At 37.6% G+C, this 15,007-nt stretch overlaps 1 protein-coding gene across 2 annotated transcripts in view; it reads right to left on the minus strand.

The window, feature by feature from the left end:
* CSMD1 (CUB and Sushi multiple domains 1) overlaps positions 1-15,007 on the minus strand; it is a 1,217,927-nt gene that overhangs the window by 163,977 nt on the left and 1,038,943 nt on the right. For both annotated transcript variants that reach the window (XM_067468320.1, XM_060788521.2), the window contains exons 30-33: positions 14,130-14,324; positions 11,316-11,432; positions 3,315-3,428; positions 2,753-2,848 (exon numbers count right to left, since the gene is read on the minus strand). In XM_067468320.1, the coding sequence (XP_067324421.1) occupies positions 2,753-2,848; positions 3,315-3,428; positions 11,316-11,432; positions 14,130-14,324 (522 nt within the window). The remainder of the gene's footprint in view (positions 1-2,752; positions 2,849-3,314; positions 3,429-11,315; positions 11,433-14,129; positions 14,325-15,007) is intronic.

The following is a 15,007-nucleotide window of genomic DNA, read 5'->3' on the forward strand; positions in this document are numbered from 1 at the left end:
AAAACTTGGTGTTTTGGTGCTTAATTTGTAAAATCATAAAGCAATTTACATTTAATAGGCTTTTCCTTAACCCTTCCTTATTATTCAACATTTTTGCTTATCCAATGTTCTGCTGGCCCGTTTATGTTGGATAAGAAAGACTCTATGTACCTTAAAGCCGAGATATGCAAAAACCTTGGGCATAGTGATAGTAATGATTACTATTTCCATCAAAATAATATTTAAGTAAAACTTTCAGTGATGATGGAATCAGGCAGGAGATTGAAATTTTAAAGGGGAGCATCCCGATATGGACAATGTGAAGCCCTCTGAGGAACTTGACCTCCTATCTTATTAAAAAAATGAATGTGTATTATTTTCACATTAGTTGCATTTTAGGGTGAATGCAAGAATGTGTAGGTGATAATCACTGTCTTGCATAATTCTCCCTGTGAAGTTATACTTACATTATTCTACCCAGATAACAACTAGATGTTGCACCTGGCACCATACTACCAGTCTGTGTAAATGGTTCAATGTATCAAAGTTTATTCTTTTGTCATTTGATGTTGCACATGAATTCCATTTCTTTTCCTTCTGCTTTCATGGTGAGCATAGATGGGTGTGTGTGTGTTTCTTGATAACATTTTCTGAACAAAAGTAATGCCTCAATTGTGTCTATACAGAAATGTATAATGGATACATGGAACTGAATTGATCTCTCTTTGTGGTATGTACATATTAAAGTTGATAGTTCAGGAATAATATGAATTGATCCTAAAACTTGGTTCAGAAATCTTTTTGGGGATTTGGAAAGCTGTGTAGTTTGCTTTTGACTAATGTGTGAGTTGCTTGATTCAGCTTTAATCTGAATTCTTATCTCAGACAGAAAATATATCAGTTTTGGGGTTTTTGCAAATCAGAATCACTAATAATTTTCTGAGGGGGATCTAGTTCATGTATAAGGAGCCCTCTCTGCTTTGATCCTCTAGTTTCCTAGTTCTTTTTGAATTAATCAGTATGGATTTGGAATTGCTCTGGGATTTAGCCAGAGCTAAAGCACACCCCTACTTAATAGCAACTTTGTATGCATATTGATTCAGAATATGAATGAAATGGGATTTATGAATTAGATGATGCTTATTCTCAAGGAGATTGCTATGGCAATTTAGCCACATGTTTCTATATTATCCTTTTGCAGGAGTAATTAGGCCTAAGAAAATTTAGTGTAACTTGATGTCTATTGCTAATTATTTCAGATAGTTTGTAACTTAAAGATTCTTTTCCTACATTCTTGAATATGTAAAGATGCTCATTTATCAGAATGCAATTTTCAACTTCTTGTTCAAGAATATTCTTTTTAAAATTTCTGCAAGAAAGATCTTGCTAATGAATGTGTGATTTAAACCATATTACAACTTTATCTGAAAATTCACAAAGTTTCTATACCATAGTTGTTTAGCCCTGCCAATTATGATGCATGAAATTTTATTATGTATTTTTAAAAAAATAATTTCTGCGATTGGTTGGAACCGATTTTTTGCTTTCCTCTTGATCTTCCACGATAAGACCTCTCAAAACAAGGAATGACTGAAAATGTCAAGCTCAATTATATTTAGGAGCTCATTTTTTCCATGGATAAATTCATGACTATGGATGCCAAAAATATTACATGTGACTACCACACAGGACTGCAATTTCCATCTTAACGTGTGTTTGACTGATTAAAAAGTTAATGCATTATGTATTCAGTTCAATGTTTTGAGGGGTAGTGGGGATCATGACAGCCGTGTCAACACTAGGCAAAATTATTCAGGTGTAGTCCAGAGTAGTCTACTCTAGAGCTGTCCCAGATTTACCACTGAAGCACCAAAAGTACCCACAAGAAAGTACCCGAAATCCATTTTGATATTCAGAGAGTCAATCACATGGCTGGACACCCCATTACAACCTCACCAGAAATGAGGTCACCAACAAGGCTCTACCAGCCACCTGCTTTTGCCTGGTGATGCAGCAGTGGGTGCTTTTAATGTGTTAGCTACACAAACTTAGAATCTCAAGATTTGGGTTATCTTTATTTTGGCTTCTGGTGATTCAAAAGGGAATTTAATTTTCAAGATGCTCTTCACCAGGGGCTGACCAGAGGTTAGTCCAAAGCTCTTGGAAGCTCCAGAGTAACCTCAGGCTCTCTTAATGTTGAAATAAAGTTCAGAATAAGACATACATCTTCTGGACTGATTGCAGTGGGTTCAAAATGAGTGCAGTTTTTCCCCCCTTCATCAGTGTTAGCAGACTACTACCTCCTTTTTTTTTTTTTTTGCAAATATCAATGTGTATTTTTCTATGCAGGATTCCATGTACCCTGCCATTTTTATTTAGATTTAACTTGCATGCTAATTTCTTTGAAGATATTTGCATTTCAGAACACTTTCTTTGGTGGCTGCATGTAACATATATACATGCTGAACATAAGAACTTCAGCAAACAAGACTCTTTTACACAAGGCACCAGGTTGCATGGTACCTCCTAAAAATAACAAATCTCATACCACAGCTAAAACAACTCCATGTCTGCAATTGCTATAAGGCACATGAACATGTCAGCTATTTCATAGTTTTTCATAATAATACCATGAATCATATTTCATGATGATTTCATAATTTCATAATGATTCATGGAAACATATAGAATGGTAGGAAAAGATGGGCTGCAACTCCTAATCCTATTCTTGTAGCAAACTCATGTGCAAAACACAATTACATAAGAGAAATACCTTGATAGACAAAATGGAAGCCTCTGGCAGATGCCCCACTCTTGGCACTAAACTTCAAAAGAATTTGATTGGATGTTGCTAAAGGTAGGGTCTCTCCTGCATGTTAGATTTTTAAAAAGAAAAATATAGAAACAACATAGTTGTCAATCAATTTTAACTAGATGCAGATGTGAAATATTCAAATCTATTGTTTACAGAAAATTTGTATAATTTTAAAAACGTTTAAATATTTTTATAATTTCTATAAAACAACATAATTACAATCATAATCATTGAGTTGAAACTACAGCATTTCCCAGAAACATTTTCAGTTTTGTACAAAGTGCTTTATTTGTTAAAACTTGCTACTCATTATAGGGTAGCCAATAAGAACACTTGTTCTTCATTAGAGTGGTTTTGTCTTCTATCTTTCTTTCTTAAATGACTACTTGTAATTCCAAAATTAAAACTGGATAATTTATAAAATTGCCAAATAAAACATGAAGAATATACATTTCTGAAAGCCATGCCATTCACTAGAACCCAGATAAGTTTTTTTTTATTTCTACAGAATATTGTATACCTGAGTGAGATCCAGAAAGTGAACTCAGAAGTCTAGCTTGTGCATGCTCTCCATCAAATAACTCTACAACATCATTTAAAGCTGTTTGGAAATAGGCAAATTGTCCAAATACAACTGTAAATTACAAGAAGAAAAACATTTATTTAATGATAAGAAAGGAACATTAACTCATATTTTCTAAATTTTTCATCGATAAAAATATTTGGATGTGTTTCATTTTTGCATGCTTTATTATAGCCATGGTCTATTGGTCTCACATTATTGGCAATGAGTGTGATGACCAACAAATAAGCTTAGAAGTCTGGCATAATCCCAACCTCACTGTTCACTTCTCGGTGCAGAGAGAGGAAAATTGCAATGATTTTGCCAGTTGTCTGATTTCATGAGCTGGCAGCTGTGCAGATCAGCCACAGAGTAGCCTATCATGTGAATGAGGACCACTGGAATGTGCAAGGTGTATGATTCTGGTTGGAGAAGATTGACATCAGGGAATAAAATTGCAGGCTACAATGCAGGGAAAAGTAAACAGAGCAACCTTCTCCAAAAGTGTCTAATCCCTATTCCTTTGTCCCAGTTGGGCATGTGGCTACATTTTACCAAAAATGAAAGAATGCAGAATACTTGAGTTGGATGTTTTCATTTGTTTTCCATATGGCTTCACAGAACTAAAGACACGTGGTTATAGCACGGAATTTGTGTTGAAGGCTAAATTAGGCAGGGAGTTGATGGGGGCAAGGTTTTTACATTTTTTTCAACATCTCTCTGAAAAGAATCTGAAGATTAGTTTTAGCAATGGTGTCTAAGATGATGCCATAAGGTCAGATTTCTGGAGTTGCAGGATCTTATCAGTCATCGAAATTTTGCCTGCCAGCAGATGTTGGCTTAGAAATGGAGATGAGCACCAAATCCCAGAGTTGGACACGAATAGACTTAATGTCAGGGGAAACCTTAAAAGGTAAAGGTAGTCCCCTGACATTAAGTCCAGTCATGTCTGACTCTGGCATGTGGTGCTCATCTCCATTTCTAAGCCGAAGAGCCAGCGTTGTCCGTAGACACCTCCAAGGTCATGTGGCCAGCATGACTGCAAGGAGCACCGTTACCTTCAACCTACATCATTTGTAAAGTTTGCTTAACAAACTGATTTTTTCCCCCAAGTACAACTGAAACATTTTCTTCCACTGTAAACGCTGCATGTTATTGCTAAGAGATTTGTGTACATGAGTGGTGTTCAGAAACCTTGTACACTTGCTAAGGTTTTCGTGACTCCAACACTGAGCTGAGGGGACCACATTTGGGAAGCAGTATTGTACACTATGGAATGCCTCCACTACATGGTTTGTGTTACAAACAATTTAATACGTCCCTACTTAATCTTATCATGTGTGTTTCACCTCATTACTTCTAATTTGTGCACAAAGAAGTTACAGTTCCATAGCATCAGTTGACTTGTCTGAATTTGTGGGTTGTTGTAGGTTTTTCTGGGTTATATGGCCATGTTCTAGAGGCATTTTCTCCTGACGTTTTGCCTGCATCTATGGAAAGCATCCTCAGAGGTAGTGAGGTCTGTTGGAAATAGGAAAATGGGTTTATATAACCCAGAAAAACCTACAACAACCCAGTGATTCCGGCCATGAAAGTCTTTGACAATACATTGTCTGAATTTGTTTACAAAGTCTCTAGAAGAACACTAGAAAGCTGGCAAAGTCTATAACTTGCAAGAATAGTAATCAGTTCCCCTGCAAAGATTGGCTCTACTACCAGACCTGCCTGCTCTGTGCCTGAAGTTTTGTTTGACTTTAATCTAAGGGAAGGAGAGAGGTGGCATAGTGCTTCCTTTTAAAATGCTTCAAGTCCTCCTGAAGAGAGAGAAAAACATGGAATGCATTTAATGGAGTCTCCTAAAGCAAATGTCAGATCTTTGTTTCAGCCTGCAGGTGCAACAGTAGCAGGAAGGGTTATGCAGATTACAAAACTTCAGTGACAACACTTCTATCAGAAGCTGCATATCAGGAGAACAGAGCGCAAGGATCACTGCCTTCTAGGGAACAAGGCTCTTAGCATAGACTGTGCTTTCAAGGAAAGCAAACTGTCACTTTATATTTCTTTTCTCTGTTTCTGAAAGTGTGTATGAATTCTAGACAAAGGATGGATGGATGAATAATTTTAAAAGCAGAATTAAAACAGAAATATTATTTCCTGTGCAGGAAAAACCACTCTGTAATTGGGGACTTATCTGCTCAATATTTACATTTTCTACACATAAACCAGTGTTTTCTATGCAGGAAATAATATTGCAGAGTAGAATGCTATGCAAAAAAGTGATAATTTCTGACTACAACAACCATATGAATTATACAAACAGTAATTTGAATTATGTAATCAGTCCCAAATTGTGACTAGGTTTGAAAATGGCGTAGATTCCAAAGACATTCTCTCACAGAGGGAAGACAACTGCAGAAATTTTCCATAATGTTTTCTTTGGTGGGAAAAAAAACTTAGTGAAGAATTATATCTCTAATTGAGAAGTATTTTCAGACAGTATGGACTCAAGCCATATATGGCTTTATAGAACATAAGCAGAACTTTTCAATTCTTCCTAGAAATGGAGTAGTATAATGTAGATCTGTTTCAACAGTTCAATAATATGCTTCCTATGGCCAATCCTGGTCAGCAGGCTGGCTGCAGGGATTTGGCCCATGTTAATTTCCATCTGTCAGCTCCAGCTTCCCATGTGGGGACATGACAGAAGCCTCCCATAGGATGTTAACACATCTGGGCATCCCCTGAGCAACATCCTTGCAGACGGCCAATTCTCTCACACCAGAAGTGACTTCAATTCACCTAGGACACGACTGATGAAAACCCTACGGACTGAATAGGATTCCTATTTTTGGTTTAAATTTTCCTCTCATTTCTGAAATCTTAAGGAGAAGATAACTATCTCATTTGTGGTCTGTTCCTATCTTTCTGCATTGATTATAACAGTAGCACTTTTTGTCAGTTTTGTTCAGTATACTATTTGATTCTGCCCCTGCTTACTTTTGCTTCTCATCTGGTAAGGATTAAAACCATAAATTGCCTGTTGTTATAAATTTGTCAGGCATTTTGAAGAAAAAGCCATCTGCTCAAATTCATTGGGACCATTTTAGTTGTTGCACTAGTATTGCACATGATAGAGGGCCTTCTCTGTCATGAAACCCCATTTGTAGAATTGCTTACTACTGGAGATCCAACTGGTACTGAAATTTGATTTTTATTTTTTTTGTGGTGCCAAATCACAATCTGACTTCTTCATCACAGCTTTCAGGCTATTTTTTTCCCAAACTGTGACTGAATTATTCAAAAATGTGACTAATTTTAAATTTTCTGATGTTAAATTTACAAACTATTTAAATGTAGCTATTCTGTCCTCCACGGCACTACCTTTTCATGGTACATTTAGCCAGCAAATGTCTGGCTAATGTGGTAGAAGCAATGCAGTAACACAGTATCTGGGTTCACTGGAACATGCAATGCCACCATCACAGAAAATGTTGTGGCGATCAGAACACCTACATTTTAAAATGTTGAACTTTGTCTTTTTGCTCCTGTAAATATATTATCTTTGGAACATGGTGATTAAAGTCTTCCTTTTAGACACATAGTTCTTTCAGAAACAATGCTCTGAGTCCTAAATCCAATTGGTAGTCCCAATCAGTTGGAAAAACCCACAGGGAGCAACCAGTCCAACCCCCTGCAATACAGAAACATACAATGAAAGCACTCCCAATAGATGGCCAACCAGACTTTTTTTAAAAAAAGTCTCCAAAGTAGCATCCACAGCACTCCAAGGCAGAGAATTCCACGGTTGAACAGCTGTTATGGTCAGGAGTTTCTCCCCAATGTTCTGGTGAAACCTCCTTTCCTGTACTTTGATTACATTGCTGCGAGTCCTACCACCTTTTCACATAAGGTATTTTTGCCCCATTTTGTAGCTTTGTACATAAGGTATTTTTGCCCCATTTTGCAGCAAAGGCAGGATCTGCCATGAATCATCACACAATGTTGGCAGGTCCCACCCACTTTCCTCTCAAAGTTAGGGGGAAGTGCCAAAGTGGAGGAAGATGTATTTTGGATAGCTCTGACAGAGCTATCCACACTTTCCTCCCTTTTTTCCCATGTGATGGCAGAAAGGGTGATGGGGCAACATGCATTGCCACTCTTTCTGCCATCTGATGGGGAGGAGGGAGGGTGCACGGGGCACCATGAGCTGCCCAATGTGCCTTCCCTTTTGCTAGGCATTGCCAAAAGGGCTGTGTGAAGATGTCCCTAGTCTCCAGGGCAGCAAAAAACAAGCCTGCTCCCTCATCCTTATGGCATCCTTTCAAATATTTAAGCATGGCAATTATGTCTCCTCTCAAACTTCTCTATTGCAGGCTAAACATACCCAGCTCTTTAAGCCACAGCTCATAGGGCATGGTCTCCAGACCTCTGATCATTTTAGTTACCCTTCTCTGGACACCTTCCAGCTTATCAATATCCCTCTTGAATTGGGGTGCCCAGAACTGGACATTGTAATCTAGGTGAGGTCTGACCAAAGCAGAATAGAGAAGCACCATGAGTTCCCTTGATCAAGACACTATACTCCTTTTGATGCAATCCAAAATCCCATTGTCATTTAGCTGCTGCATCACATTGTTGGATCATGTTCAACTTGTGGTCTAATAGATCCCTTTAAAATGTATTGTTTTCAAGCCAGATGCCACCCATTTGATAGCTGTGCATTTCATTTTTGTTATTTTCCCCTGTTAAGTTATTTTTCCCTGTTGGAATTCATTTGGTCACTTTTGGCCCAACTCTCAAATCTGTTATGGTCATTCTAGATTGTGATCCTTTAGGATCCTCTCCAAATTTGGTATAATCTGCACATTTGATAAGCATGCCTCCTGCTCTGACATTCAAGTCATTGATAAACATGTTGAATGGCCCTAGGCCTAGGAGAGACCCATGTGACATCCCACTGGTCACTTCTCTCCAGGATGAGCAGGAGCCCTTGGTAAGCATCCTTTGGGTCTGCCACTTCTTAAAAAATGAAGGCATGGTACTAAACATGTATTTGTTAGAACCTGATATATTGCTATGTAAAAAAAAAAGGGATCTGAATGGCACATTTCCATGCAGCAGATCAAAACCTTAAAATAAGCACAAACATCAGAAAGGTTTAAATTCTTAGTCCGCTTTGTTTATATTCAACTGCACTATAGTAACTGCTGAAGTACTTTTAAGAAATAAATTCAATGAGTCCACTCTAGTTAAGGCTAGCCATTGGATTTAGGTCAAAAGTACTAATTCCAGGTAAAGTCAGCACCAAACTATTGATTCCATAACAGTTAGGAGGCAGAGATTATTTGTAAAACTCCTATAATTCTAGCACCTAGCATTTAAGGCTTGAACACAATAATAGGGTGAATTGCTCAATTTCTCTTAGCAATGAATCTGAAACTATTTGGTATGATGATAGGTTTGCTGTGGTCACAGCAGGATACCTCAAAATCCCCAACAACACCCCCAGATTGTATGTCTGACACCACTGGAAATCCCTGAATGAAAAAACCAAATAAAACAAAATTAAGGGAGCTGGTTGATCTAATCACACTTGTATAAGATACACTTTGAAACCCTGACTCCTGCTTGGAAGGACACCAACACTCAACTAAATATTGGCCTAAATATCAATATTCTCGGTTCTAAAACAGAACTTTGTCAACTGAAACATCAAAAATATAACTTACGTATTGGAGGTGGAGTTCAAAGAAAGGTATGCTTTTTACTCATTGAGATCATTACCTTTAGCCAAACACCACTTTTTTGAGATAGCATTTCAGTTTCTTAGGTTCACCCAGTGGCAATTTAATGTTTTTATTAAAAGCGTTTGCTGTTATGTTATCTTTTCCACAAGAATCTGTTACCAGAACGATTGAAGTCTTGTGTTGCTTTATGGTCATAGGAGGAAGAAATAACCTTGCATCCCCTTAAAAAAATAATGGTACAATCTCCCCAAAACTTACTATCTAAGGGTTTTTATCAGATTAGCGATTTAAAGTGGGCAGACCCACATTTTTAGTGTATTCTGCCTCCTGCAGAACTCTGGGAAATATAGTTTGGGAAAGCAAGGACCTCTCTAGCTGAAAATTCTAAAGGCCCCTCCCTAAACTATATTTCCAAGACTTTTGCAGGAGGCAAAAGATGGCAAGAAAGCAAGGATTCTCACTTTAAAATGATAGTCTGATGAGGCTGAAAGTCAATGCCCTTGCTTTACAAGCACTGCAAGATATGAAACTGATGGAGTGGCACTGTGAAGTGAAATCTTGATCAATAATCAATGAACAACCACAGGCAGCATTTGGCAAAAGGGACTTGAGACTTGGAGATAAAAAAGGGAATAACCTTTTGGAACAGAGTTTACTGTTTTTCTCCTTTAGGTCTCGGCTTTGAGGGGAAGGACAACAGGTTCAAGTTTTCTGAAAGTGGCTCCAAACAGTTGTGTCAAAGATAGCCAATACATCACATCTCTTGTTTTTCTAAGGCAGAACTTTCTAAACATTTAATGTTGGTGACACACTTTTTAGACATGCATCATTTTGTAATACATTAATTCAGTTTTATTAGCAAACCAGAAGGGTGTGCCCTTCTCGCTCAAATCAGACAGTTGAACTCATGCACCCCACCCCACTTCCAATATGTCCTCTGCAAGCCCCCTCTGGGGCAGCCCCCAATGCATAACAGACTCCACAGGCACCTCAGGAGGACAAAAGCTAGGCTCAGCAGGGAAATGGGGCACAGAGAGGGGTGAGTTTAACTTTTGTCAGATACGGAGGTATGCTTCCGTTCTGCCTAGCCTGGTTGTCCTTCCTCAGCAAATCTGACAGTAAGGGAGGGAGGGATGGTGAGCCCACAGTCCAGACCATGGTAGGAAGGCTCTGCTTTTTGTTTAATCTGCCTCCCTTGGTTTGAAACCCACAACCAAGGGAGGCAAAAGACAGGACGGGGGGGGAGGGGGTTAGGAATGGAGCGTAGAGATTACAAGGAGGGCTTGAGTGAAGAAACACAGCCAAAGGACAGAGGGATGCCACACAGCCTGTAGGGCTCAACAGATGCACCTCTGCCACCCTGGCCTCTTCAAACCAGGTGACACACACATGATCACAGCAGCTGACACACTGATGTGCGATGAAACAGTGTGGAAAGTTCTGGTCTAATGTTTCATCAGCACTCCCTCCTTGAGTTTGATCTTATAAAGTGTGATTAAAAACCTATTGAGCAAAACTATAATTTCAGATCAAATATCCTAATTGGCAGGAATTTACAGAAAATATTTGCACAGTATGGTAGCCTCCTGTTTTCCAAATATTATGTAATTCTTAATTTTTTCCATTGTTTTCTGTGTTTTTGTAAAAATCTGGGGAAAAAACACTCAGGTCAGAATCCATACAGATTACTATAGACTTGCCTAAGATGAAAATTTTGACATGTTTGTATCTGAAGTCAATATTTTCCACACATCCCAAATATCAAATTTGAAAGGTCTTCTCACAATTTTAGGTAGCATTTGGAATAATTCTTTGAGAACATACTATAGCACCTCTTTGACTAGATAATAGTAGTTACATAAATGTTGAAATCACTGACACACATTTTAATTCAAGAACATTCAACATTTTGAAGGAGTTTCTGAGAAGGGGGTAGGCAAACATGAGCCATTGCTATATCATATATGAACAAAGACAGACTGGTGATAATTTAGACCTCATGATGTTCCAGGAATATTTATACCTGCTGATTACCTTGGAAAATATAAAACCTTGAAATAATTCGAGCAAAACAATATAAAACACCACGGCATAATGGAATCTGTATTGTACTGAATAACGACAAGCATAGTCACTTTTGGTTTTGTTGTACATAAGACAATAAAATCAGCTTCCTAAGAATTAATGAACTCTTCGCGCTAGTAAAACTTACCAAATTCCTTAGGAACAGTAATTGAGTACTGACAAGTCTGACCAACAGTGTAGTTTTGAGGATAATTTGGTGATAAAACCACTCCATCTGATCCAGTATACTGGCCCCCACAGGGAGCTGGGAGGAAAAAGACAAAGTATAAACATATTGAATGGTGACAAACATTTCATTTTTTAAAATCAGCATATATAGTTTAATGATAGAACAATTCTTTACATGTTTTATTTGGAAATAACAAAATATTCAATGGGCCTTTCTTTAGAAAATGTCATTAGGATTGCAGCCTTAAAAGTTTTCAAGGAGTTTCTGGTAGTAATCACAGTATTAGATACATTCTGCAGACACATAAGCACAAATCCACATTTAAAAACAACAGTTATAATCCCCATTTTACTTTATTATACATATTCTCATTAAATGATTCAGGTCCAGGCTATCTGAAAAACCACATCTCCTCTTGTAAACCAACTCGGACACTGCAGTCAGTGAAGAAGATCCTACTCTCAGTCCCACCCACCCCCCACCCCTGTCCAAAGTACAGCTAGTGGAAATGAGAGAGGGGGCCTTCTCTGTGATCACCCCTACCTCAGGAATGCCTTCCCCAAAGAAATAAAAAATGATCCCTTCCCTCCTCTCCTTCAAAAAACAATTAAAAACCCACTTGTGCTCTCTAGCATATGGAGAGGAGAACTAGAAAATGTCAGACTACAGGCAGTCAGCTAATACATTTCCAACTCGATTGCACTCTGGACCTGGCTGGCGGGTTGGCTGGCGCAGTGTACATTATTGCCATTATAGCTAATTTAAAATCTTTCAATGAACCTTTGGGAGCATTGTAAATTGAGGTGCATGTTTATATAGTTAGATATAATTTTACTGTTTAATTGTTTGTGTAATTTTAGGTCTTATATTAGAATTAGTTGTTTGACGTCGGTTTGCTTTGGGATTGTCTTGAGGCATTGAATGTTTGCCTCTGTGTTTGTTGGAATCCGTCCTAAGCCCCCTAGGAAAGATAGGGCAGAATACAAATAAAGTATTATTATTATTATTATTATTATTATTATTATTGGCACAGAATTCATCATAATGACGTCTACTTTGTCTTTTCCTCCTCTGCTCACTGTGTTTATTTTATTAATCCCCATCCGGTGACTTCTGATAGAAGTTTGAAATCTGGAGATAATGTACTGAATTTATAGATAGTAAATTTTTAAAACTGGTGTGGGGAGTAGAGAAAGAAGCAAAGGGTAGGAATTGATAAATTGATTTTTTTTTACTAAGTAGGCATTCCAAGACTGGGCTCTTCCAAGATATTTTGAAACTGATACTAAACTTATTTTAATTGGTTCATAAGGTAGAGTGAAGAGTGAAGTTTGCAAGTGACAATTATTCATGATGTTACAATCCCAAATGGACTACAGTGCTCTAGAAATATATTTCAAACACATGGGTGACTAAGTAATACAATGGCAGTTGAGGCACGATGTAAGTGCAAAATGATGCTCTTGAAGTAGGCATACAGAAATTGATGGGATCTAAATTGGCTGTCACAACTGAAGAAATAGATCTTGAGGTCACAGTGCGACACTCACTGAAAACATCAGATGGGGTAGCAAAAAGGGAAAATGAATTATATTGAAAGGTTAGAAGGATTTGAAAAGAGATGCAAAAATGGAACACTTATCCTTAAACAAACATGCTATTTTGGAGGGCCTGGAAATCAGAAAAAAACAGATATGCACTGCAACCCAAGGGACCTCAGATCATAAAAGGCTGAAGCAACTTAGAAAAAAAAGTAATAAACATATTCCTAGACGTTTTTGCAAAACTAAGGACATAACCATTTAAGCTGAAATTTTCAGCACAGTTCCCACAACAGCCTTGACTATGTTCCAGATGATGGCGTAGAATGCAATTTATTTGCAGTAGTATTGGTATGGCAGCATTTATGACATATCTTAATTTTTCTCCACCTTACTGTAAAAATATTTAAATAGAAAATTCTACAAATTATATCCAAACTTCCTGTTTCAAAATGTTGGTTGCTTGTATTCTCAGGTACCAAAACAAAGTCACTTCACTCACAGGTCTGCCCTCCTCTATGCTTCTACCAATTTCTCTCTTCCTCTGTAGTTCATGTCTGATGTTTCACATTATATTGGAAAGTCCTTTGGCCTTTCAGTGTGTGTGTGTGTGTGTGTGTGTGTGTGTGTGTGTGTGTGTGTGTGTTCAGAGGAAATCTAGTTGCAATGATTTGGATCCAAAACTGCATCCTTCAGATGCTTAGAAATTCTTAAGTTGCTATAAAGAGGTCAAAGGCTGGATCTACACTGCCTTATAACCATGTTTCAGAATGAAGATTTACTGGATTGAACTGGTTTATATTAGTCTGCACTCCCATATTATAATGTGGCTCTATATTTTAGATTCCTAGTAAGTTTTTTTTTAAAAAAAAAATACTTTTTCATCAATAAAAAGCCCTCTTCCACAGATTTGTCTACTATCAGCTCTTATATGTGTGCATCAAATCAAATGTGGGGGGAGGGGAGAACGAAGCATTTTTAATCTAAACTTTTCATTCATTTTGTCCAAAGCAGATAAATATAGTTATTAGCCTTACTCCATAACTTTCAGCTCTTCTTGTACTAGCTAACAGAGGAGGCCATGAACTGTATACATCTTCAAGGGGTTCTATAATTGTATTTCTCATTAATCTAAAATTCTGTAGCATACTGAGGCAAAAAGTAAAGGGAGGAGGAGGAGGATGGGGGGAGGCAGAAGAAAAACCACTATCATTGCAGAATCAGTACATACCATTACAAGATGGTAAAACTCTGTTCCATGCAGGCTTTCCATCAACCCCAATCTCACAAGTGATAGTGGAAGGGTCAATAATTTTGTATCCAGAATCACACTGATAAGTAATACTTGATCCAAGTTTAAGGTCTGCTCCAATTCTTGTTCCATTCATTATGTTGCCAGGATCAAAACAGGCTTCTCGTGGTTTTTCTGATGTGAAAAACAGAAATAATTCATTTTAAGAATGCCAGTCTACAAACACACAAACATTGAAATGTACAAATTAGGTTGATATTGCAATGACTGCTTTCCATCACATTGCTATCACTACTTCCTAATGTACTGAAGTAAAAAATACACATGAGAAAGAGACACCAGCTTTCAAAGCTACACATTGTCCTTTGATGATAATATGGGCTTTTGCGGGTTAAGTGAAGATTAACAAGAATTTGAGGGATTATTGCTGATTGGCCTTTTGTATTTTTCACCTATGTCATACAATTTTGTGTGCTTGATTTGATTTCCTTTTTGGCCATCTGGAAGGAAGTGCAGATGGGAGGATTTTGGTTAGGGGAACACAGGCATGTATCTCAAGATATTATTTCAGTAAAACGTTGATGTCATAACCAACCAACAATTCAGCCTGAAGAGTAGGTAATGGATCTGGAGACTTTGGGCCCCACACATTTTAACACTTTGAGAAATGAGTGTTTTTTTCCTTATTCTGAGACAGTTACTCTCCTATTACAGTAATCCCACTTTTAATTTGGCTCATTTCAGACTGGATTAATTTAAATAAAAACATGTGTCACATTTGAATCTGAAAGTATCTTTTTTCTTCCTTCTATGAGTTGAGAGAGTGCTGGCACAACCAGATGAAAAGGATGTTTATC

This window comes from Anolis sagrei, chromosome 1 (assembly GCF_037176765.1).
Source record: "Anolis sagrei isolate rAnoSag1 chromosome 1, rAnoSag1.mat, whole genome shotgun sequence".
Classification (NCBI taxonomy): domain Eukaryota; kingdom Metazoa; phylum Chordata; class Lepidosauria; order Squamata; family Dactyloidae; genus Anolis; species Anolis sagrei.